A 23,659-nucleotide genomic window follows, 5' to 3' on the forward strand; every position below is an offset into this window, starting at 1 on the left:
TTAATGCATGAGTGTTTGAGTGCACTCACTTGCACCGAAAATGTTATGTTCAAGCGAAACAACGTTATTAAATTTTGCTCACGAATCGCAATGAGTGCATTCAAAAGAAAGCGTTTTTTTTTTTAGTTGCGTTGCATGAGTCTTTGAATGCACTACAAACGAACATTTCCAGCACATTTCTCCACACATGTCAATCGCAAGCTCAATCATGTGGGTGCTTGAGTGCACTCATAATACTCTGAGTAGTGATTCTAAAAATGGATAGCAATCAATTACTCCCTTTTCCATATGACTCACATGATTCACTGTACACTCAACGCTTTAAGCTGCTTTATAGCTTTGTCATCCATTCAATTTTCGAACTCAGACATCGCCCGCCCTTCCTTCACAACCTTCTAAGTAGTTTAATTGCATATATTAATTAATTAATTAATTTAGCGAAGAAAAACAAAAACAAACATCAATTCAAACTTTCACGGAGATCTCATAGCAAAAAAAGAAAAAGAAACAGCAAATGGAAATCAGAGAAATGCGAATTTTCAAACGATTTTCCTTTCATTTTCAATATAGCCGCTATTTTTCTTATATACATACATACATACATACATAAATATGCGTACGTATAGATATGAATAAAGTTTTTCCCACACTCATCTAAGCAAGCTAAACAAATTAAGGAAAGAGAAAAGGGTTGCTAAAAACCTTACGTTTTTTATGTTTACCGACTACACTAAAAGAAAATCATCCACATTAGCACTGTAAGCACATAATATACACAGCAACTTATATACACACATACCTATATATGATTATTGTAAAAACATGATAAGGATAAACGGATAATAATGAGTTCTTTCAACTTAAGCACACACCATGTACATAACATTAACACCCCACCAAGTACATTACTCTCCCGACCTAGATTTAGTACAAGAAGAAGAGGAAGAAGAAGAATAATAATAATGTACACAAATCTTTGACATGCTATCCAAAAAGAAAGAAAAGTAGAGCAAAGCAAAGGAAAAGAAAGGAAAGAGTACATTAACACTAATTAATGCTAATATTGTAAATGTAATATAAACACACATATACGATTCACATAGAACTATGAATTATGAACTATGAATATGAATACGAATATGAATACGAGTATGATTTGATTGATTTCGATTGATCGGCGCGTAGTCGTCACTAGTTTTTGCCAATCTTCTTTAAGTTTCTAGCCAGTCTAGGCATAATTTTTGTATTAGCATTTAAGGCCAACAACCACAACCAGAAAGGAAACTGCATTAGTATTTTACTTGAACGAATCAATTGACGTACTCCACTAACTAATTAAACGAATACGTATGAGAATAATATAATTTATGTTATGGCTGCAAAATAAAAACAAAAAAAACTGTGTAAAATGTTTGTATAAAAAAAGAAGAAAAAACAACAAATTCCATTTTCGTTTTATTTTATTTTCCACTCACTTCGTGTACTCACAACCCAATGAATGAATGCATTTGCAATTAGAATTTATAGCCCATTTAGATATGCATTCCGCAACTACTAGAGAGACGTATTATACTCAATAAATAGCAACTATTATATAGTATATAGTAGGTATGTATGTTGGAGATGGCTTTTGCAACATTTTTTCAATGGGGAAGGTTATTTTGAATCATTTGCTCCAATGGAGAAACTACTTAAATACGACTAGAGATATACGAGCTAGACTAAAGCAAAATATGGGAAAAATATCTTTAAGAAGCACTCCAATACTCTCGAATGTATTTCCAGATACATTCCTATTCATTCTCGGATAATTCCTGGAAAGCAAGTACAGCTTTCTTGGTAGGTTCTGTGAGAAATTTTCAAAACCATCAGACCTATCGAAAGTTTGAAAAACTGTGAGAGAAAGTGCATAAGAATTGGCTGGGATTTATTCCGAAATTTCCAAAAAGATATAAATTGGAGATTTATACAAAACTGGAATGAGGACTAAAGAACAGGCCTGCTCGATGTGAAAATGTTTATTTTATTTTTTTTAACCTTTTAGTTAGCCTAAGGTTCTATAAATAGTTTCTAATGTAACTACAATTTCTAGACACTCTATAGTTTCAAGAGTCCCAAAAACGAACCCACACTCTGTACTATACATGTGCATGTTTGTATGTATTTAAAATCGACAATATGTCCAATGAAAAAAAATAAAACAGCTTCAAAGGCAAATATATATATATATATATATATGCATAACTGAATAATAAAAATCTATAAATCTCATTCTGGCTACATATATATAGAATATTAGTATTTGTGTAGCTGAAGAAAGGCAAATTTCAAAAATGTATTATACAAGAAAAAAAAAGAGAAAACAAAAACATGACAATTTGTTGGATACAATTTTAATTGGTAACGGAGGGTTCCCGCCTTATAAAGGGCCTCCCAAAAATTGCCACAGGTAGTGGAAAAAACAGCTTAAAGAACATTTCTTAAGTGAGAAACAAAAAATTGCGCTCAGGTTATGAAAAACATGTAAAAATTAAATTCAACAATTATAAACAAATATGAAGTAAATAATAGCATTCGTAGTAGCACAGCCAAGTTCATATGATGCGTTTTATATACTCACATACATATAGTACATATATATATATATATATAAATAAATAAATATACGTGTATATAGGAATACACGATCTGCACGCGAACGATAAACGATTTGCATGATAATAGTAAAGCATTATAGAGACGTTTAACATGTTTAACAAAAGGCTGTTTGTAGAAATTGTAACACACACATTTTTTAACAACAATAACAACAAGAATATGAAGAGGAAGATGTAGTTGAAGAAGAAGAAGAAAGGAACCCCCCACTCCCCCTAAAGTTGAGTAACAAACAATTTGAAGTACGAAGGCAGCTTCTCTCAGCGTCCCCATTTTTCGCAAAGCTAATTAACTAATTATTGTGTAAATAAATAAACAAACCAAACAAATATGTAATCAGCGTGAATATATATATATATATATATATATATATATATACAAGAATATAGAAACCTTTGTGATTGCTTCTCATTAATTGAGTTCAAAATGTAAAGCGGTGTGTATTTTTCTTAAACCAAGTAGCGAGCGTGTATAAAAAATTAACAGAAAAGCAAGTAAAAGTAGTTAACAAAACGCTTACAAATTTGCTAAATGTTGTATAATACCTATAAATAACTACATATATATATATATATATATATATATATATATATATATATATATAGATATAGATATATATATATGTATAACCAATAATTTATATATATATATATTAGATATATTATATAATACTATATATATATATATATAGATATATATATAATATATATATATATAATAATATATATATATATATATATATAACTATACATACTTGTATCCAAAATGTTGCACAAGTTCCCTCACCTCAGCATTTTCTTTTGGGTTTCCCCGCAAACCTGAATTAAACAAATCACTGTTTAAATGTATATATGTAATTATAATAACTAATAATAAACAGCAATAATACAACAACAACAAACATGCATAATTAACTTTTTGTCGTATTTATATATACATATACAAGTATATATATACATACATAAATATGTAGAAGTCGGTTCAAACAATGCCGCATAAATTGTAAATCTGAGTAAAATAATAAACCACGATTTTTCCAAAAACCCCATTAATTAACATACCTTAAAAAAAATCCACATACTAACCATTATATATTACACACATCCAGAAACCCGGCATTAGACTTACTAACAATATTATTATAACGTATATGGAAAAGAAAAAAAACAAACAAACAAACGAAAAAACGAAAGAAAAAACAGTAAAAATGCTTTCAAACTAAATAAAGTTCTTTGGAATTACAATGCAAAACCAAAAAGATGCAAAACAAAAATTGATTGTGTCCCTTTTTTTAAATGAAGGGGAGGTTTTATTAATTTAAATTTTTTTTATTTATCACTACGACTTAAAAATTGAGATGAAGCGCCATTTCGAATTTCACTGCTTTACGAAACAGAGTGCGAGCACTGCTTTGTCTGTATCAGCTGCAGCCACGGGACACAAGATGGCGCATAGTATCAGTTGAATAATAGTAAAAATGCTTTCGAACTGAATAAAGTTTTGTAAAATTGTATATTACAGTGAAAACTCTCTTGGCCGGACCGTGAGTCGGCGAATTTTTGTCCGCCCAAGGGAAGTGTCGAATGTTTTTAAAAAAGGTGTCCGGATAAAAGAAGTGTCCATTCAGGGAGTTTTCACTATCTTAAAATAATTGCGGAGCGGAAATGGGGGAGCGTTGCAAAGCATAAATTATTATTATTATTATTATTTAGCACTCGAAAGAACATTAATTTGATTTCAATTGAAATATCACTGCTTGGCGAAAGTTGCGTGTGCGCGCACTGCTTGATTCGTATCATTTGTAGCCACTGCACACAAGATGGAGCCACTGCAACGGTTGATTTAAATTCAAATTTCGAGCCGTTAATTAATCAAAAACAACCTTAATTTGAAAAAAAAAAACAAGTCAGTTTTAGTACAAATCAAGGTATGAAGATTAACCTGTAATGTAAGAAATGCTATTGGATTTTCCACAATCACAGACATTTCAAAAACACCTAACAGACAAAAATTGATTGCAACTTGTTTTTAGTTTCAAAAATACAGTGTCTTGTATTCTTTTTACAACATATATTTCAATATCGAAAATAGTATTCAGTTTCACTTTTGCCTTAAAACTAGTGTGTGGCTAACAAAAAAGATTCGCATATTTCTGAATCGGATCGTATGTGTTTGCCGAGCTATTCAAATTTTTTTTGCTTAATTATTAGCCGCACTGCGGTAACTAAGTTATACATTTATAGGAAATACATACAGATATGGTATATAAGTGTGTTTGTATGTATGATAAATTGGTTCTGCATCAGTCTTAAATAAAAGAAATTGAAAAATAAAAATGTTTCATTGCGTTCGAAAAAAAAATCCAAATGATTTGGAAAACTTTTCAAAGGAAACTTCCGCAAAGTCTTGCTGGGAAACCAGTCTGAATCTAAGACTAAATCTGGTCTACTTTTTCTTCGCATAGATGCTATAGCTCTTGTCGACGAATATCTGAATGGAGCGCTTAACGCATTGTTTCTGTGGCTCTGGGAGCTGTTCGAGCTTGGGCAGAATTTTCATGAGGAAACGAAAATCGGGCGATAGATTTATGTTCGTCTCCAATATGCCGATATCTGCTGCGTCCTCGGCCGACTGCGAGGATGGAGTGTGGGCTTGGGGCGAGCTGAGATTATTGTTAATGGCCGGCACGGGGGATATGCTGGCCATGGCTGTTGGTGTGGGCTTGGCTTTGACAAAATTTGTGGGATTCTTTTTGGGTGGCAAAGTTATGTGCGGCTTCTCCTTGATGGTTGGCATGGGTTGTTGTTGCTGTTGTTGTGGCGGCTGGTGCTGCTGCTGCTGTTGTTGTTGTTGCTGCTGCTTAGCCTGTTTGTCTTGAATGCGGTTAAGTATCTCCGGCAAAAACTTTTCCAAATGCTCGGCCAGGTTGGGTTGCGGCTTGTCGGTGACAATCATAAGTTTCTTTTCCTCCTCGACGACGACAAGCATCTTACGCTTCTGTCCACTCCCCTCGCTGCCCGCCCGCTCCCCCTCCTGCTTCTCGGTTATCAGATAGAGTTTCCGCTTCTTGCCAGCATTCTTGGGCACGGCCGGCTGTGGACTGGCATTGTCCAGGCTGGAGAGCGGCATACTGGCCTCGTAGTCCGAGCTGATGGACAGCACATCGCTCGAGCCGGAGGAGCAAATGGAGTGCGAACGCTGAGGCGGCACCGCCGTTATGGTGGTTACAGATTGCAGAGGCAGCAGCGGTTGCTGCAGCTTTGAACGCGTGCTGGGGCTCTAGAAATGTGAATGGTAATAATGTTACTTATATTTAAGTGAAAGAAAACAATGAGAAGTTAGAGTCGTGCCTGCCGACTCTTGAGTACCCTGTGCCCACAAGTGCTGGACGAAACATCGATATAAGATCGATACATCGATGTTATGATATATTTTTAAACATCAATGTTTTATTCCCGATGTTCTTTACTACTTGTCTACCAAGGAATTTTTATTTTTGTATTACATTCTTTGGTTTCTGTTACATTCTTTGAAATTGTGAAAATATCGTGTGTTTTGAAACCTTTTGTATTTAATAAAAAACCTTAAAATTCTTTAGAAGTTCGATGCATTGATGAATCGATGTTCTTCTCCTTCAAACATCGATGTTTCTCCAGCTCTAGTGTCCACCCTACAGCACCTCCTATAATGTAGGGATGTACAAAAAACATCGATGTATCGAACATCGACAATGTTTTTAACACGATGTATCCATGTTTTCCGATGTTTTTTTGCTTGCGATACATCGTTACTTCATCGATGTTTGTCGAAACATCGAACATGTAAAATGTTTTGTTAAGCGGTCATTATTTTTGTGGGGTTTATCGGAGAAGGTATATTTGTATATACATTTTTTGATGTTTTCTTTAAAATGTGTATTTTGTTAAACATATTTTAGATTGTTAGGCATTTCATCTTAATTTTGATTCGTATAGCTTCGTTTAATATTCTTAAAATGGGTAGGATTGTTTTGCTTTTAAAACTGTATATGTATGTGTATGTATTTTTAAGTGAACCTTACAAGTTCATCAAAAGTCAGGATTACGATTACTGGTTATTTGTTAAGAACATTAAGTAAACTACTATGAGAGCCGGTTTTCATACATAATCATTTTGATTTAAAACATTTCGGTTAATGTTCTCCCTAATATGAGCTTATTTTTCTATGGAAAGTTTTATTTTTTCCAAAATATCGATGCATCGACGTTTTTTGCGAAAACGCGCCCTTAAGATATCTTTCTGATCTCAACTATCTCTCTTCTTTGATTTGGCGGTTGTCCACAACCTTTTGCCGAATTTTGCCGATGTTTTTAATGTTTATTAAACATAGAAAAAAAATGTTTAGGCTTTGCGGGCGACTGAAGCTTGTACGTCCACGTTAAAATGTAGGTGCCCAGGACCGAACAGTTGCAGCTGATGGGGAAGAGTCCCCATAGACAACGTCTACCTCGTTCTGATTTCTTTTTCCATTTTAAAAAATCACTATTGACTGATATTTTAAAAATGCCTTACCAAAGTTTGGTTCATGTAGGAGTCCGGCTGAAAACATTTCGGACTGCCCTCGTAAATACCAGATATGGCAGATATCTTTGTAAACGAAAAGTTATGCTACTAAGTTAATAGTTTCCCCGATCGTGCCAATGGCAGCTATATCATATAGAAAGCAGTTTTTTTTATGAAACTGTAGAATATAAGCAGACACTTAACAAAGTGTTTCTAACTAAAAAAGTTATTCTTCTAAGAGTGGCATTTGTACCAATCGAACCTATAAACACATGTAAAATATAAATATAACATAATATATATGTAAAATAATCTAGTAAACTAGACCTGTACATGGTTAAAACAAGTCTACATACCAAGTTTGGAGTCCCTAGCTCTTATAGTTTCAAAGTTATTTGCGTTCATACAGACGGACATGTCTATCGAATCATCTCTGCGTCGGCCACGCCTCGTTCTGCCCGTTACATACATTTGGCGTTCTTCACTTTCTAGTATGCCCTTTCACGCGCCGGCTACAGTGTATAAAAGCTTCTGTTACTTACTTCGACCAATTCTATGGTGGTGCTGTCGACTATGGGCTGTTGCTTAGAGCCAGCTGCTGTTGTTGGTGTTGCTGTTGTTGTTGTTGTTGTTGCTGCTGCTGCTTCGACCTTGGCAGTGCGCAGTGGCGTGTTTTTGATGCGCGTCTTGGCCATTTCCTTGCGTTGGTTGAAATGCCTGAAACAGATGCGCAGCTTTTGCAGACCGCCAAGCTCCTGAACGAGTTGGTCGCTGACACCAAAATGACGAAGCCAATTGTTGCAGCTGCAAAAGGAGTTGTTGTTCTTCTTCTTAGCTAAGTCTCTTACAATACGATACAACATACATACATATATGTATGTACATATGTGTGTATATGAGTTTGTGTGTACACATGTGTCCGTGCATTGAACTATTGAGCCAAGCTTTATTTAGACTCTACACTCACATTTGTGTGCTCTTTGAAAAAGCTAACTTCAGTTCTGTAGCCGAACGTTGCGATCGCCTCGAACGTTCTTTATTTACTGAAACCAATGCAGCCATGTAAGTTTTCTTCGTTTGCATTTTTCGCCAACAAACTCTTTTTCCTGCAGCTTTAAAATTAGATCCCCAACCAACCAACCGTCCAATGTTCTGCTTAACTAGAACGAAAGACTCTCACACATACCAACGCACAGTTAGCCGCAGAGCGAGTTTCGCACCGGCTGTTAATCAAAAATTCAACGTGACTAGCAAAATTAAAGCTTTTTTGCTCTCAACAAAACCAACAACAACAAAACATGACACCCGCTCTGTTGTTAACTTATGCTCTCAGCGTGCGCTTTGTCGCTGGAGCGGAAGTTTGTTGCATTATGCAGTCGTAGTCGACGTCGAGACGTCGACGCCGGCATCGACATCGGCCGGCCTGACTCCCCAGGCCATGTTTGCACATTATTTGCTTGCTTTATTGACACCGCATAATAACTAAAACGATTAGAGTGTTCCAAAAATGTAAGTTCAATATCTTTATACTTGTATAATATTTAGTACATACTGCCCTATAAAATTATTTGATAAAAGGCGCATCTAAGTCTGAGTTGAAAGCTCAAGGAGTTTAACAATGAAACAACGATTAATTTTAGCGTCATAGGAAGTAAGGGAGCAATTTGTTTAAGCGAGCTTTTCATCATTTTTCGAAATATCCTACTCTAAATATATGCATTTATGGTTCGTTGCACTTTAATCTTATCTCTTATTATTCTATGTTGTGTATCGAAACATCAGCTAAAGCCTGGACTAAAATGTTACTCTGATTAATCGAACCAGGGCCAACATAAATCTTGTTAATTCTATTGTATTCTATTTGTCATCAACCATTTATTATTATAAATTATAGCTTTTATAATCATTCTTCCTTTTTTCAACCGGCTATACTTTTAATCTGGTTTCGAGTATTCAGTTTGCATTTTCAATTCAATTCAAGTTTTCTTGAAATGTGAAATGTGACGCAACAACTTAGGTTAAACTAATATTGCTCTCGAAATAACCGTGACTGCGAATTATAATAATTAGTCAAACTTATTGAATATGAAACATCAGTTGTAGACATTATGACTATTTTAAAATTTCACAGTTCATACTTGGGACAAATTAAAAGTCATAATGTTGAAACTGATAAGAAAACAATAAAGAAAAAGTATTACACAATCCCCAGACATTTAAAATGCACATTGTGTAACAAACAGAAAAAGATAAATTATTCGGCTAAAAGCACATGCCAAGACCTCGACCGAACAAAATGAGATAACTCAAAGAATAATCATTATTTTATAGGTTTTATTTTTTTGCTCATCAATAATGATTATTGGTTAAGTTTTAAAGTAAAACTCAAAATTAATCATTAAATTGTGAGCGAATGAATAAAAATTAAAATTTATAAATTATAGTGAAAATGCATAGATAATCCTTAAAAAAGGATATCTGTGAATTCCTCGCTTTCTCAAAGTTACTATAAGTGAATGATTTTTTCGTTTAAAAAAAATAACAAAATAATCATTATTTGCGGTCCCTGTACTTTTCTATAGATTTATAATATAATATCAAATAAATAAATACAATTAAAAAAAAAAAAAAAAACAGAAATAAGCTTGCAAATTGTTTGCTGGACTTTTAAGGACCACTCCAAACTCCTTTGTACATCGAAAACTAAACTTCACGGCCAACAGAGCGCGCACGCATATGAAGAGAGAGCGTTCGTGGGGAGAGTTAAAAATAAACACGACTGCAACGGCGTGCTTGTGTGTGTGTGTGTATGTGTGAGTGCAGCTTCTTATGCTGCTGCGAGGCAGCAACGGAGTCGCCTCTGCCGCCGACGCCGTAAACACCTACATCAACATAATTGCAATTGAAATTCTTCTGTTATTTTTTTTGCCATGGCATTGAAATTTTCTATGAAGTTGAAGCTGTAGACAAAGGAAGTTCATTAACCCTTTACTCTCGACTAGAACATGAACATCGAGAGAGGTAAATGCTGAGTGCATGGGTGGACCAAATAAAGAGTAAATAATGGGTGACAAAAAAAGAAAAGAAAGAATTTCCAATGCGCAATAAGCTTATCAAAATGGATAAAAGCTTTGCCCATAAACCGGTCCGATGAGCTCAAAGAAACATATATTTGTACATACATACATATGCAAATAAAAATTCGATAATCGTACTTACCGCTTAACATCGTTGACTGGAAAGCGACACACCTCTGATTTATTAGCCTGACAGCCCAATACACAAGTCCTGGTAAAGGGCTGACTCAGTTCGGGCTCCAGAGTTGCCGCATCCGGATGCAGAGAGACCGCTTGACAAATTCTCAAGCTACTCATGATAGTAACTGAAAAATACAAAATGTGAAACAAAACTTTTGAATTACTGGTTACTACTTATGGAGTGCCCCGAGCCTTATAATATTCCCTACTGGCGAACTACAAGAAATTAAAATAAAATATAAAAACAATAACTGAAAGCTCGCCAAATCTAGCGACGCTCCCTCTCTCTCTCACTCTCTCTCTCTCTCTCTCTCTATGTTTATTGCTCTCTGGAGCGGCCTACTGCAGTTCTTCTTACAAGAACGAAGCACAAAAGCTTTGCCGTAAGTGTGAGGCGAAATGCACAAATGGAATAAGAAAGAGCTTTTTAAATGCTGATTTTGTTTTTTGAGAAGAAAATTACGCTAACACGCCTGTTTTATAATCAGCGCGGAAGTAAAAACTTAGTCACCAGAATAGATATAATGACTAACTAATACAATACTTCTCATTCAGTTCTTACTTACTGAGCTGCTCTGGTAGGTTGTTCAGTGCTTTGTTCCCGGGTTGAATAACCTGCGTGTTACAGCAAGTTGGCTTTGTAAGTGCTTTTGGTTTCACCCAACACGATATTCAATATATCTATGTATGTAGTGTGTACGTCTTTAGATGAAATTTGGTGCAACAAGATTCGTAAAAGCTTTTAAATATCGTTCACTTGTTGAGGCGTTTCTAATCCATTTATCTTTGTAGTGGCGTTTAGTTTGTTCCTGTTTTTTTCGAGTTAAAAAAATAGCTACAGACGTTCTTATGCTGCAGCCGTGGATGTGGATTTAGCGCTCTACTTCGCTACGTCACGTTATCTCAATGACTGCCGAAAGCTTTGTCGCCTATAGTGCGCGCATAACGAATAACATGTGGCGGAGCTTTTTCAGCTCTAGATGAGTTCTTGTGTAAGCTTGGTTTGCCTCTCTCGCTTGAGCTTTCTGCTCGCGCTTTTTTGGTGAAAAAGAACTGGGATGACACCGAGTGACTCACACAGATAAGGAGGGTAGTCTTCTGTGCGAGAGCTTTTCAAGAGACAATCATATAGATCTGTAAGTTTAAAAGCTACAAAGTGCAAGGCTTTTGACAGCAACAACAGTGTTAATACGTTATGAAGATTTTCATTGATGATGCTGAAAGCATGTGGAACGAATTGTGAAATTAAGTTTGGTAGGACACAATTTCAATGTCGATTGACAAAAATTCAAATAATATCTAGGAACTGTTAACGATTACTTTTGAATTTTATTTATTCGCTCACAATATAATAATTAATTTTGAGATTTAATTTACAACTTAACTAATAGTCATTATTTTTGAGACAACAAATAACACTCGTAAAATTATGTATATTGTTACTTTTTATATTTTTGATCAAAAATAAACATCAATTGGAACTTTCCCTGCCTTTCTCATAGGGAATAAGCACAAAATTGATATATATCCTTAACCAATAGACCAAGACGAAAAAATCCTTTAAAAAATACTTTCAGGAAAAATTCCAACTTAAGTTGTATTTTTGTTAAATTTTTTAATTATTTGCGGTCCCTTTTTAAATCAAATGAATATTTATAGATCCATATTTTAAACTTTGTTTCGCTTTGAAAACAACGAATAGATTGTTTTAGTTTTGGCTTTTGAGTAATACATATGAAGCAGTCCGCTTGGTGATTGTTGATTGCTGCAGTAAAGGACAAGGAAATTAAACAACATTAAAATTGTTTAAATTTGAATCTCATTTTAGTAGTTAACGGAAAAAGAATATACTATACATATGTATGTATATCTATACCCTCAGGGATGTTTGACCAAAATTAACTGAGCTTTCTGGGTTCTAAGCAACAAGTTGCTTTTAATTCAGGCAACAGGTTTCGCCGGCAAGCACAGGAGAGCCAAAAACAAAAGCTTAGTGTTGAAGAGAGTCAAAAGCTCTAAAAATCGGTGTAAGCTACCACCTTCTGTTGAGAAGGTGCACGGCGGTGGTGGAAATTCCAATAGAGTGTTTTTCTTTCAAAACTTTCTTACATTATTTTAAATCATCAAAAGGAAAAAAGAACACCCAATTCAATTTTGTCCACGCTTGGTACTTTTAATATTTTGTAGACAAATGCGTATTTTCTTCGATTTCAATCGTCAATGGATATTAAAATGTATTATTCATATGCAAATAGTATTTCATATAGTATGTATGTATGTAAATAGGTATTTATTTGTGTGTACAAACATTGCTGGTCTTCAAGCTAGTTAATAATCCAAACAAAAAGTGGAAAGACACAATATTACATATAATAATTGAAAAACATAATTAAAAAATAACTAAAATATACAAATTATGACAAATGGATAAATTAAGTTATTTTAAAATACAAATGAAAATAATGAAATTAAATAATTACACGATAATCACAATAATACAAAAAAGGGTAATACTTAGAAACCTAAAAATAAAAAACGGAATCGAATAGGATATGAGAAAAATATGAGAGCAATAAATAAAAATCTAAAAATATTGACCAATCAATCCAATTTCCTATCTTGATTATACTTATATATGTAAATATTTCAATATATAAGCCGTTTACTATCATTCTAGCAATGATTATTAAACTAGCAAGTTCTCTTAATATCTATTTAAGTAAATTTTAAGTAAGTAAAATTTCATTCTACAAGTATTCCATTCTAATTCATATCATTCAATTAAATGCTATTTTAATATATTTTATTTGCCATATTATCAAAATTGTAATACTAAAATTTTCACTGTGTCATCTGTTGGCATATCTTCCGTTCGACTTAAGTATTTATCTTATCAGTGTGGGGCCCATAAATTTCAGTTGGGAGCTGCGGCTGTCAATTGACAGGTTTTTCAATTTAATTAAAATTATTAAAAGCTTTTCATTGAAAACGCACATTTGTTAGCAACAAACAGAAACCGCAGGTGTTAAATGAACATTTTGGCGAGTGGTTGGCACAGCGGGTCTGTCCGTTTTAGCCATTCATATTGATCGGTGGAGGTATGCAACATTAATTTGCTATTTGCTATTAAAAGCCAATCAAACGCAAACACACCACTTGTCATAAATTTCAATGGTAGCTCATTAACGACAAATGCACAAAACAGTCGAGAAAAATGCAAGATAAGTGGGGACTTGTCACATCATTCATAATTTTACTAAATAGGCGGTCGTCAATTGGCGTTTTATATATAGTTTTTTATATATTTTTCGTTCAGCAATTGTTTAACTGAGCCATCAAATGGCAAACACAATTCCTCACACTGTTAAAAATGTTAATAAATAGCTAGTTTTTTATGTGCCTCTGTAATTTCCACAATTAAAAGCTGTAAAGCTGTAAGCAGCCGACAAAGCCAATGCTCATTGGCCGGACAGTTAATTGCAGTTTATGGCCAGAAGACAGCACAGTAGAGATTACAGCATAATTACAAATGGGGCTGCTGTCTTAATTGTCACTGAGTACAGTGGGTCAATGGATTTTGCAAAAGTAAGAAATTTATAGCGTTAGGTAGTCACAACATTTCTGATGCCAACTCTGAATCGAAAGAATTAAGTCCGTTACACGTTAATATATTTCTTTTATTATTTTAAGAATCAGAATGGTTCTAAAATAATAAAAGGTCCTCCTAGAATGGTCAACTTATTTGAAATTTAATTCTGCATTTGTATTGTATTGAGAATGTATTTGGCGTACCTTGAGTTGCTGGCACTAAAAATTGTAAATCTAAAAATCTATGCCAGCATAGATGGGTTATTCAAAAAGTGAAAGCTTTTCCAATCGCAGATGTTGCTGAAAATATTCTTCAAGAACTTTTAATTGTAACATCGAAAATATCAACCCTGCTCTACGCTGCAGCTTTTATTTATTTATTTTTTTATTTATTATTAATTTATTATTATTTCCTAGTGTGACAGGAAAGATTCTTATAAATTAATGCACTAGTCACAAAAATTCAATTTCCTTAGCTAATAAATGAAAAGTGATTTGGTTAGCCTACTTAACCTATTTTTATTAATTACACCTTATTTATACATAAATTTAAATAGCTTTTGGTTCTTTTCACTATCATAATAGCTAGTACAAAAGTGTTGCCTACTAAATGTAAATGTATTAGTGTTAGTATTCTGCCTTTTACTTCAATACAGCATCGGTATTAGAGTTATAATTTATACGTCTTGGAATCAAAATTTCTGTTATTCACATTCTTTGATTTTAAATGAAATCGTCGCTCAGTTACAATTTCCCAGACTTTTCATTCATTTTGCATTTCCATAAATTCTGATTATTACATCCTGGTGGTCGTCGATTTAACCGAATCTCTCTTTTCCATTGTAAAGTCTCTAATTAAAATTGTTAAAATAAAATATCTCCCAGAAATATATCGAACACCATCGATATTTGCAAAAATTTAAAACTATAATGCTATTGATGAAGCGATGATTTTTTTTTTCAAACCTTCAGCCCAAATACTCTGCATAAAAATAAAAAAAGGAAAATTTAAAAAGCCAGATATTTTTTATATCAAGGTTGATAAAATACTTATGATACAAGTATGGAGGCTTATCTTAAAGCAATCTTTTACCAAATATTGTGTTCCGTCTACAGTGCAAGTCACAGATATGTATGTTATGTAAATTCTACTCACACTTAAGGCCGATATTCAAAAAAAAAAAAATTGTAAAAGCACACAAAAAGGAGGAGAAGAAGCACAAAGAAGTGGGCTGCGAAGCACTTGCATTCAAAAACGGCAAGTCAGCGGCACAGTCGGCATTTGATTGAACGAATGAATGAATGAATGAATGAGTCGTTGGCAAGTGTTATTGGACTGGAATGGCTGAGGGGTGGGGGTCTACATGTTTTAGTTACGAGATGCCAGACACCGATAATTATCGCACGACTTGGCATCAACATCATCATCATCGTCGTCAGCACTTGCTCCGATCTGCTCCGTTTGTGCGTGTGTGTGTGGTCTCTACAGTATATATAGCGGCTCAGTGGGCTGTGGTCGGGACAGCGATTATGTGATTAGAATATTAACAATTAAGCGCACACAAATTGATTTACTTGTCATTTGTTATGCCTCGCAAGGCTTACATACATACATATGTATATTATTTATGCTGGGTTTTCCCAGTATTCTTCATTTTGATTTGGGATTGTAGAGTCAGAGCTGAAATAAAAAAACCTCAAACGTTATTCAACTGTTTTTTTTAGTAATTAACATTTTACCAAAAAAAAACCCGACCTCCGCTAACCAAGCTAACCAAACTATAATTAAACTACCATTGAAGTACATCTTTTACAATAAAAAAACAATCATCTAAATCGGTTCACTCAGACGAAAGCTCTGAGGTAACAAATATAAAAAAAAAAAACAAGAAAGGAATGGTAAAGTCGAGCAGGCTCAACTCTTAAATACCCTGTACCACCCCACAAAAAAGAAATTAAATTAATTAATTAAAATCGTTAATAAGGGGGAGTGGGAGGATGCATGGGGAAAAATGAACAAACTCGTCCTTTCTCGGGCTCAGGAGAATCTGTATAACAAGTTTGGCTATTCTAGCTCTTATACTTTCTGAGATCCTTGCGTTCATACAGACAGACAGACGGACAGACGGCTTGTCATGCTGATCAAGAATATATATACTTTGTGGTGTCTACCACGCCTCCTTCTGTGTGTTCCATGTACACTCGCACAAAACTAATATACCTCTGTACCCTTTGCGTACAGGGTATACAAATACTTCGAATTGAGAACCTTATCTTTTTTGGAAGTTGGTTAAAAATGGGTCGTGAATTAGGTTAAGTTGAGAAGATTGGAGCGATGGTTGACGGCATTGAATTTAACCACATTTTAACCACTCGTAGCAGATAATGAATTTAGTTAATTTCTTGATTTGCAGTTTCGTTATGACTGTGAGATTATTGAAGTATCTCAGACAGTCCTGTGGCTCGTTAGTATCCCCAAAACAGCAGAAACCACAATTCTGTTTTAGTTTTGAAGAGTGCTGCGACTCTTTAGAAGTCCCGAGCAAGCCAGTTCTGGATTGCTTGAACACCCGGATTAGTGTTAGCGTTGCTGGGTCAGAATCCTACCTGCACACCAATTTCTTCCTATGCAGGAGGAGTCATCTGCCGCGATCTGTTCCCTCAATGCTAACCTGCTGGACTACCTCGTTAACAGATCTACTGCTGTCTGTGATGATTCCGCAGTTCTCTGTGTTATAATGAATGAATGGGGTTGAGTGCCGACGGAAATAGAACTTACTCCCCAGCTATAGGGAGTATATAAGTACATACCTCTCCCATTGGCATTGGCTATCTGCCTATCTATATGCCCAACATTTCTGAATGAGTTTTGCCAAACATTTATAGAATGTCTTCTTGTTGGAGGGACTGTATTTCTAAGCTACAGCCATATGGGAGATACAATTTGCTTAAAATCGGTTTTAAAGCCGACAGCAACTTACCTACATCTAGTCGTCCTTAAACCTTATATAACCAGCAAAAGCTTGATGAAGTAAAATTGTGTTTAAAAACCATCGACTCGGTATTCGTTTTTTATTTTTTTATTTGTTTGTGAATGCGAATTGAATTGGAATTTTAGGCCAAATCAAAATCGTTGACTTACAACACTTAACAAAGTGTTATCTGCATTTTAGTTGGATCTCAACAATTTTTTTTATAGCTTAGCGAACCATTAACCCCCCAAAAAAATTATTTGAGCTTCAAGTGAAGGGTTCTCTAATAATTATTGTTGAATTTATTAAAATGAAAGGCATTTAATATATAGAACCTCTGTTCGATAATAACTGAACTCTTATCTATAGTCCGCTAACAATTTGGCTAAGAGTCATTAGTTATTGTTTATTTCGAAGTAATTGCAAAAAAGTGCATTGATTTTGTCAGAAGTGGGATTCGAACCCACGCCTACAGAAGTAGACTGCGACCTGAACGCAGCGCCTTAGACCACTCGGCCATCCTGACAAGTGACAACACCGATGCGACTAAACCCAAGCCATTATCATTATGCCCCACTAATCGTGGCGATCAGTATAAGTATATATCTAGTACGTAGTATGTTCGTGTTTATTTGTTTGATTGTAATTATTTGCAAGCATATGTCAGAGCAGCGATTACATAGGTATGTGCTTAGCTATATCTGCGTATATATACGATTATATCCATATTTATGTTCATGTTCACATTGCTGAATACTTACTTACGACTTGGCTCTTTGAACTTGCCTGCCTACGCGCGAATGTAAATGAAAAATTGCATCTGGCGCCCAAAGGCAAAAGACAAATTACTTGTGGCGTGTCATGAACAAAAAAACCCATATGGAAAATTGGTGTGTGTGTGTGTGTGTGCAACAACAACAGTAACAAGACAGCCAGAAAATACAATAACAAGTCAAGAAATTTGTACAATTATCGTGAACATGAAAAATATGTACATAATGATAATACCAGCGACATGAAAATAAAAAGCAACTGAGGAAAAAACCGTAATCGGGTCAACATCATATATCACAAAAGTTGTATGCAGTCTTTACCTTTCGGCATTTCAGCAGATTGGCAACTGTCGCTTTTTATTTCATTTATACATATATATTTATTATGCAACTCACAGACAGCAGCTAAACTGTTTTATCACATTCATTGACGCGACGACAGAGATACGGATTCGGGGCCTCTGACCACACCTACCGCGAATCCAATTTTATGTTAAATGCTTCCAATTGCCTTCGAATTTCAATTCATTCTGAAGAACCCTGCCCAACAAAAGTAGGACTGAGGGAAAATGGAATATATTGTAGAATCTGCAATATTGATGAGTTGAAACTATCTTTGTGGAATATAAGTACGTTTACACCTAATTCTGTTTCTATTATTTTAAAAGATAGATTGAACATATACAAAAATAGGTGATTGGTTCCTTATCTCTATAACCTATTAAAATCAGTGAAAAAACAAGGATTTATGTATATTTTATTAAATCACATATATAATGTGCATAACGACCCATATAAGAATGGTTTCTAGTTGTTTGTCAGCTGTGTGTTTTTATCTATTTTGTGTTATTTTGAATCGTGCCGAATGGAAGAAAGTCGTGTTGCCATACATATATTTATATATATAAATATTCATTTTCAAACCGTTTAAATCAAAACCGTGTAAAAACAGATTTAGGTGTATATGTATATATGTATATGTTGACATTTTTTAATCATCATCTTTTATAAAATTAAATACAATGTAAATTTAAATGTTAGTAGCAGAAGTTTTTTTTAGAAGGTGGGAAGACTTCTTAATGTTTTTTTTTTTTTTAATGGGCTCTATTCCTGGCCAAATCTGGACAGGATTCCGGATTGCCCCACAAAAAGTTAAAAGGTATATTTCAAAGTTTTGGCCGACACTGCTGAAGTCCAAAATATACAAAACGAATCCGAAAAGCTAAAATCTATGCTTCAGTTTTTCTTTTTTTTTGAAAATTGCAACGATTTTTCATACAAATTACATACTAGATTTTATAAAATAGCCTATTTTTCAGACAATCGAGTAGAATTTGTTATGCTTTATTTTAGGGATAGGATTGTTGCCAATAAGATGCATTTTAAAAATAATATTTTATGATATTTAGCCATGAAGGCAGTATTATTTTTGCACCTCGATAAGAGTAACAGTTTAAATGTTTTTTCGAATACTTTAGGGATGTTGTTGAAATTGTGAATTTTTAAGACTTTAGTATAAGTGTAAGATTCCTTATTCGATATTAGCGACATGGCATTTGATGTAACGTTTCTCTGTATACTTGTATGTAAAAGATGATATACAAGTATGTGAAAAGATCAACCAATAGGCGGAATATTTGCTCAGTTATTGCGCTTGCTCGCAGTGTCCTTTCTCATGGCTCCGGCTCCCATAGCCTTTTGTGTTACTGCTTGACCCACTTGGCAGTCTATTGTCGTTATGCTGTAATATTGTTATTGCAATTGTTATTGTTATTTTAATTTGCAGCCTCGCTGTCGCAACTGCACCCACAACTCCACAATGAATGCACAGTTCCACATACACACATACATATATATGAGTGTATATAAAGTATGTTTATATATACGAGTATCAGAAGACTTGACAGTAGCACAAATTTTGATTGATGACTTAAATTGACATTCGAGCAATTTGCTAATTTTATTTCGACTGTTTTTCATGCTGCATTTATTCGAATTAAACAAGCGCATAAAATGTGTCACTTTTGTGGGTCACCATGAATATTTGTACTCGTATGCCCAGAATCGTAGACAGACGCACATAGCATCATTAATCATAATGAATTCTAGTTGCGGTATTCTTCTCAGCCCAGAGCTATGAGTATTTGCGCTACTTAGTCTCTCAATTCGATAATTGCTGTCAGTCTGAAGTACACACAGTATAGTAAGTAGTGGTAATAATATTAATCAACTAATTGTGGTTGGCAAAGTCTCGACTGTCGAGCGAATTTAACAAGTAAATTAATTAATACAAGTACATGTGTGTGCTCGTATCTGTGAATGAAATGTTTAAGCAGAGCGACAACTAAAAGTGTAAAATTTAATTAAGTCTAGCTCTGCTCAGCTGTCAACCGGCCATGTGATTAGCATATACAAATGACTATCAAATGCTCACAATCGAGCCATAAAAAATTAAATCATTATAAAACGAAAACATAACTCGAGGCTCGAAGTCAAAGTGGAGCAGTGCACGGATCTACAAAATATTCCAACTAATTGAAATGCATTGAAAGTGCGTGCGGGCCACAACCGACCGACAGACAAGTGACAATTCAACTGTTGCCACACATCCAACAAAAACAACTATAACAACAACAACAGCTTTAATAGTGGCAGTAACAAACGCATTGACAGCAACTGGACTACTGTGGTTGTTGTTGTTGTTGTGGTAGTTGTCGAAACTCGCACTGCGTGTGAAATGTCAACCACATTGGACATTGGGTCGACAAAGTGCCAGATATTTCTGTACAGGTGCTGACAAAAAAAAGGGGATAGACAATCAATAATTATATCAACTGGAAGGCTAGCTTAGCTACCAGTTTTGTTTTATTGAGGATGTTTTTAAGTTACTTTTCCATGTAAGCTTTGTTCCCTATTTTACCTCAATTGACGGTGAAAATTTACTTGTTTTTTTTAGTAAGAATTTACTGCACATGCTACACAAAAAAAATAAAAAAAGCAACTTTCCCATGTAAGCTTTGTTCCCAAATTTAGCTCAATTGGGGGTGAGAAAATTTACGAGTTTTTTTTTAGTAAGAATTATACTGAAAAAGCTGGCTAGCGCAAACAAAAATCAAAGTACTTATCTCATGTAAGCTTTGCTACCTAATTTACCCCAATTGGAGGTGAAAATTTATTTTCTTTAATAAGTTTCTATAATAAGAGAAGTAGCGCGATCTATTGCAAACAGAATCCAAGAAGCACCTCTCCCATACAAGCTTTGCTTCTTATTTTACCTCAATTGGGGGTGAAATTTTACTAATAAGAGAGGTAGCGCGAGGGCTAGCTATTGCGAACAGAATCAAAGAATCAACTTTCTTTTATAAGCTTTAATTCTTATTTTACATAAGTTGGGGTAAAATTTATCAAACAATCACGACGTCAGCTATGCAGTTATTATCAATAGGACAATTAGACCGCTTTCTATGCCCAAATAGTTTCTCTAGTATGATTTATACTCGAAGCCTACAATACCTTAATATATTTTAAATGAAATAGAGGACATTTAGAAACTACGTCTTATTTAATTAACATTTACGGTTGGTAGTTTTATGGATTTAAATTTACAAATTTGTTGTTGGCTTAAATGACTGAAAAATAACCAAAATTTATGATTTTTAAAATGTATAATAAATAATAGGCTTAATGTTTAAAAACGCATTAAAATCTGAAGGTGACCTTTTTAAAAAATATATATAAAATATCCCCTTTTAAGGCAAGATTTTATAGTATATATACACCTAATTACACTAATTTGATTTAACACGGTTTGAAAACTCAAAAGTTTATATATTGTTATAAGACAGAAATTTAATATGTTTTAGAGATAATGAACCAATCATATATTTTATATTTTTTTTTTTCCCAATTTTTGTTCTGGATCCAATCTACAGTGTAAAAACAGAATTAGGGGTAATCAGGAAATAATTACAAAATTCTATTAAATTCTAATTCCAATTTATGCAACAAATATTAGCAAAATATATTGTTTTAAAAAAATGGGCTCATTTTTTTGTTTTAGATATATTTCTTACACATTGTTCTCTTTCTGCTATAAACATTTTGGATATCCATATTATGTGAAAATATTCGAAAGACTTCAAACGATACAAAATCTACTTAAGCTTTTTTTTTGTTTCTGACAAATGTTTGATGCCTTTTCTACAAAATGTTGTATAAGTATTATTGGTTTATTGCAACATTGTTTTTGCTTCAACGATGAAATGATTCGTTTCTTCTCAAAAACGTTAAAGCTAATAAATAAAGCAGATATTGTTTATGCCTTTATTTGAGCTTATTGTGTAGTTGTTGTTCTATTTTGCATCGTTAGACTTGAGTCGTTTAAGTGCGAAATCGATAACCTGCTGGTAATTTAAGTTATGATTTTATATTTTATGTACATATGCTCATACTTGTATGTATCTCTGCTATACCATAAATTGTCCACTTCAGGCGGCAACGCCTTCCAATTTCGGAGTCAATGCACTCTTTCAAGTTCAAAGTCGCAGACAGATAAGTTTTGCAGATCAGAAGGCACGCAGCTGCAAATACAATACACATATATAGTTGTTGGGAGACAGACATTGTGACCATTAATCAATATTTCGCATTTATTTTGCGACGTTTCTGCCAAATTTGTACAAAGCTAATTAACAGGTTTGATTGTTTGTTGCTTTTTGCCGCAAAACGCTTTTATTTTTATGACCGCAACAAAATACATTTGTATACTCAATCTGTTGAGCAGAAGAGGGGTGCGAAAGAGAGCGAGTGGTTGAAGGGGGCGTATACGCAATATTGCTGCTTTCAGGAGGGGTGAGAGAAAGCGCACGAAAACGAACATTCTCTGAACAAGTTTGCAAGCTTGTATTATGATTTTCGGCTAATAGAATTCTAATTAGGCATGCAGTTAGCATGAATTTGCATATATTTTGTGTTAAGGAGATTTTATAAAACGAACTGCACGTGCGTCCAACGATGACGCGCTAGTGGCCAGCAATCGGAGAGCTCGGAACAGCGATCGAAGCAGCTGCTCGTAAAGTTGTGAGTGTGTAAGTGTGTGTGTGTGTGTGGGGCCCACGCTCTGTGGGCGTTTAAATGACGCTTCGCTTGTGGTCGTCTAATTTAGAGATGGACGCGTGAGCCAGCGCTTTCGAAGTTGTGGGTAGCTTTTAAGAGAAGCCTCGTGCGACAGGCTTAATTGTAAAGTCTACGTTCAAGTTGTTACTTGAATATGAGTAACAAGAGAGAACGCTACAGTCGAGCAAGCCCGACAGTGTAATACCCTGTACCCAGGAAAACTTCCGTCACTGAGTTATATGCGCCCATAGCAGCAGCAAAAAGAGGAAGAAGAAGAGCGAACTTGTTGCTGCAGTTTGGGGGGGTTGTACTGGCGAGGATTTGTTTTGCTAATAACTTTTCTTAGAATTGACCGAATTGAATAAAATTTTATACAACAGTAGACAATTATATATTAATTATGTGTGCAAAGTTTGGTTTAGGTTGCATTTGAAATGTGGACGCTATTGACGAAATTCTGTAGCGGGGGAAGGGGGGGAAAATTAAAAAAAAAACATAAACTCGTCCTTACTCGGACCTAGGAGAATCTGGATGCCAACTTTGGTTATTCGAGCTTTTATAGTTTCTGAGATCCTCGCGTTCATCCAGACGGACGGACAGACGGACGGACATGTCTAGATCGATTTCTCTCGTCATGCTGATCAAGAATATATATACTTTATGGGGTCGGAGATGCTTCCTTCTGTATGTTACATACTTTGCACAAACCTAATATACCCTTTTTACCCTACGGGTACAGGGTATAAAAATATTGAAG

At 34.5% G+C, this 23,659-nt stretch overlaps 1 protein-coding gene and 1 non-coding gene across 4 annotated transcripts; both read right to left on the bottom strand.

Annotated features, from left to right (window-relative positions):
• Window positions 1-4,710: 4,710 nt before the first annotated feature.
• Window positions 4,711-11,270, bottom strand: LOC115632541 (AF4/FMR2 family member 4). 3 transcript variants are annotated; one of them, XM_030529751.1, is made up of 4 exons: window positions 11,021-11,270; window positions 10,417-10,579; window positions 7,740-8,001; window positions 4,711-5,934 (listed from the first exon to the last, which is right to left on the bottom strand). In XM_030529751.1, exons 2-4 carry the CDS (start codon window positions 10,569-10,571, stop codon window positions 5,101-5,103), a joined length of 1,251 nt encoding a protein of 416 aa, XP_030385611.1. In that variant the 5' UTR covers window positions 10,572-10,579; window positions 11,021-11,270; the 3' UTR covers window positions 4,711-5,100. The 3 variants fall into 3 exon arrangements, with proteins under 3 accessions (XP_030385611.1, XP_030385612.1, XP_030385613.1); XM_030529752.1 differs by lacking the exons at window positions 10,417-10,579; window positions 11,021-11,270 and adding an exon at window positions 8,165-8,295; XM_030529753.1 differs by lacking the exons at window positions 10,417-10,579; window positions 11,021-11,270 and adding an exon at window positions 8,067-8,203.
• Window positions 11,271-17,456: 6,186 nt separating this feature from the next.
• On the bottom strand, window positions 17,457-17,540 carry Trnal-cag. The gene has a single exon. It is a non-coding gene; the product is annotated as a tRNA-Leu (tRNA).
• Between the last annotated feature and the right edge of the window lie 6,119 nt (window positions 17,541-23,659).

Source organism: Scaptodrosophila lebanonensis, unplaced genomic scaffold, assembly GCF_003285725.1.
Source record: "Scaptodrosophila lebanonensis strain 11010-0011.00,11010-0021.00 unplaced genomic scaffold, SlebRS2 tig00001415-arrow-pilon, whole genome shotgun sequence".
In the NCBI taxonomy this organism is placed as follows: domain Eukaryota; kingdom Metazoa; phylum Arthropoda; class Insecta; order Diptera; family Drosophilidae; genus Scaptodrosophila; species Scaptodrosophila lebanonensis.

Coding starts and splice junctions, on each gene's coding strand:
- LOC115632541 (XM_030529751.1), bottom strand. CDS start 10,571: ATGAGTAGCTTGAGAATTTGTCAAGCGGTCTCTCTGCATCCGGATGCG. Junction 8,002..10,416: donor CCAGTCAACGATGTTAAGCG/GTAAGTACGATT, acceptor CTCCTTTTGCAG/CTGCAACAATTGGCTTCGTC. Junction 5,935..7,739: donor CCACCATAGAATTGGTCGAA/GTAAGTAACAGA, acceptor TCACATTTCTAG/AGCCCCAGCACGCGTTCAAA.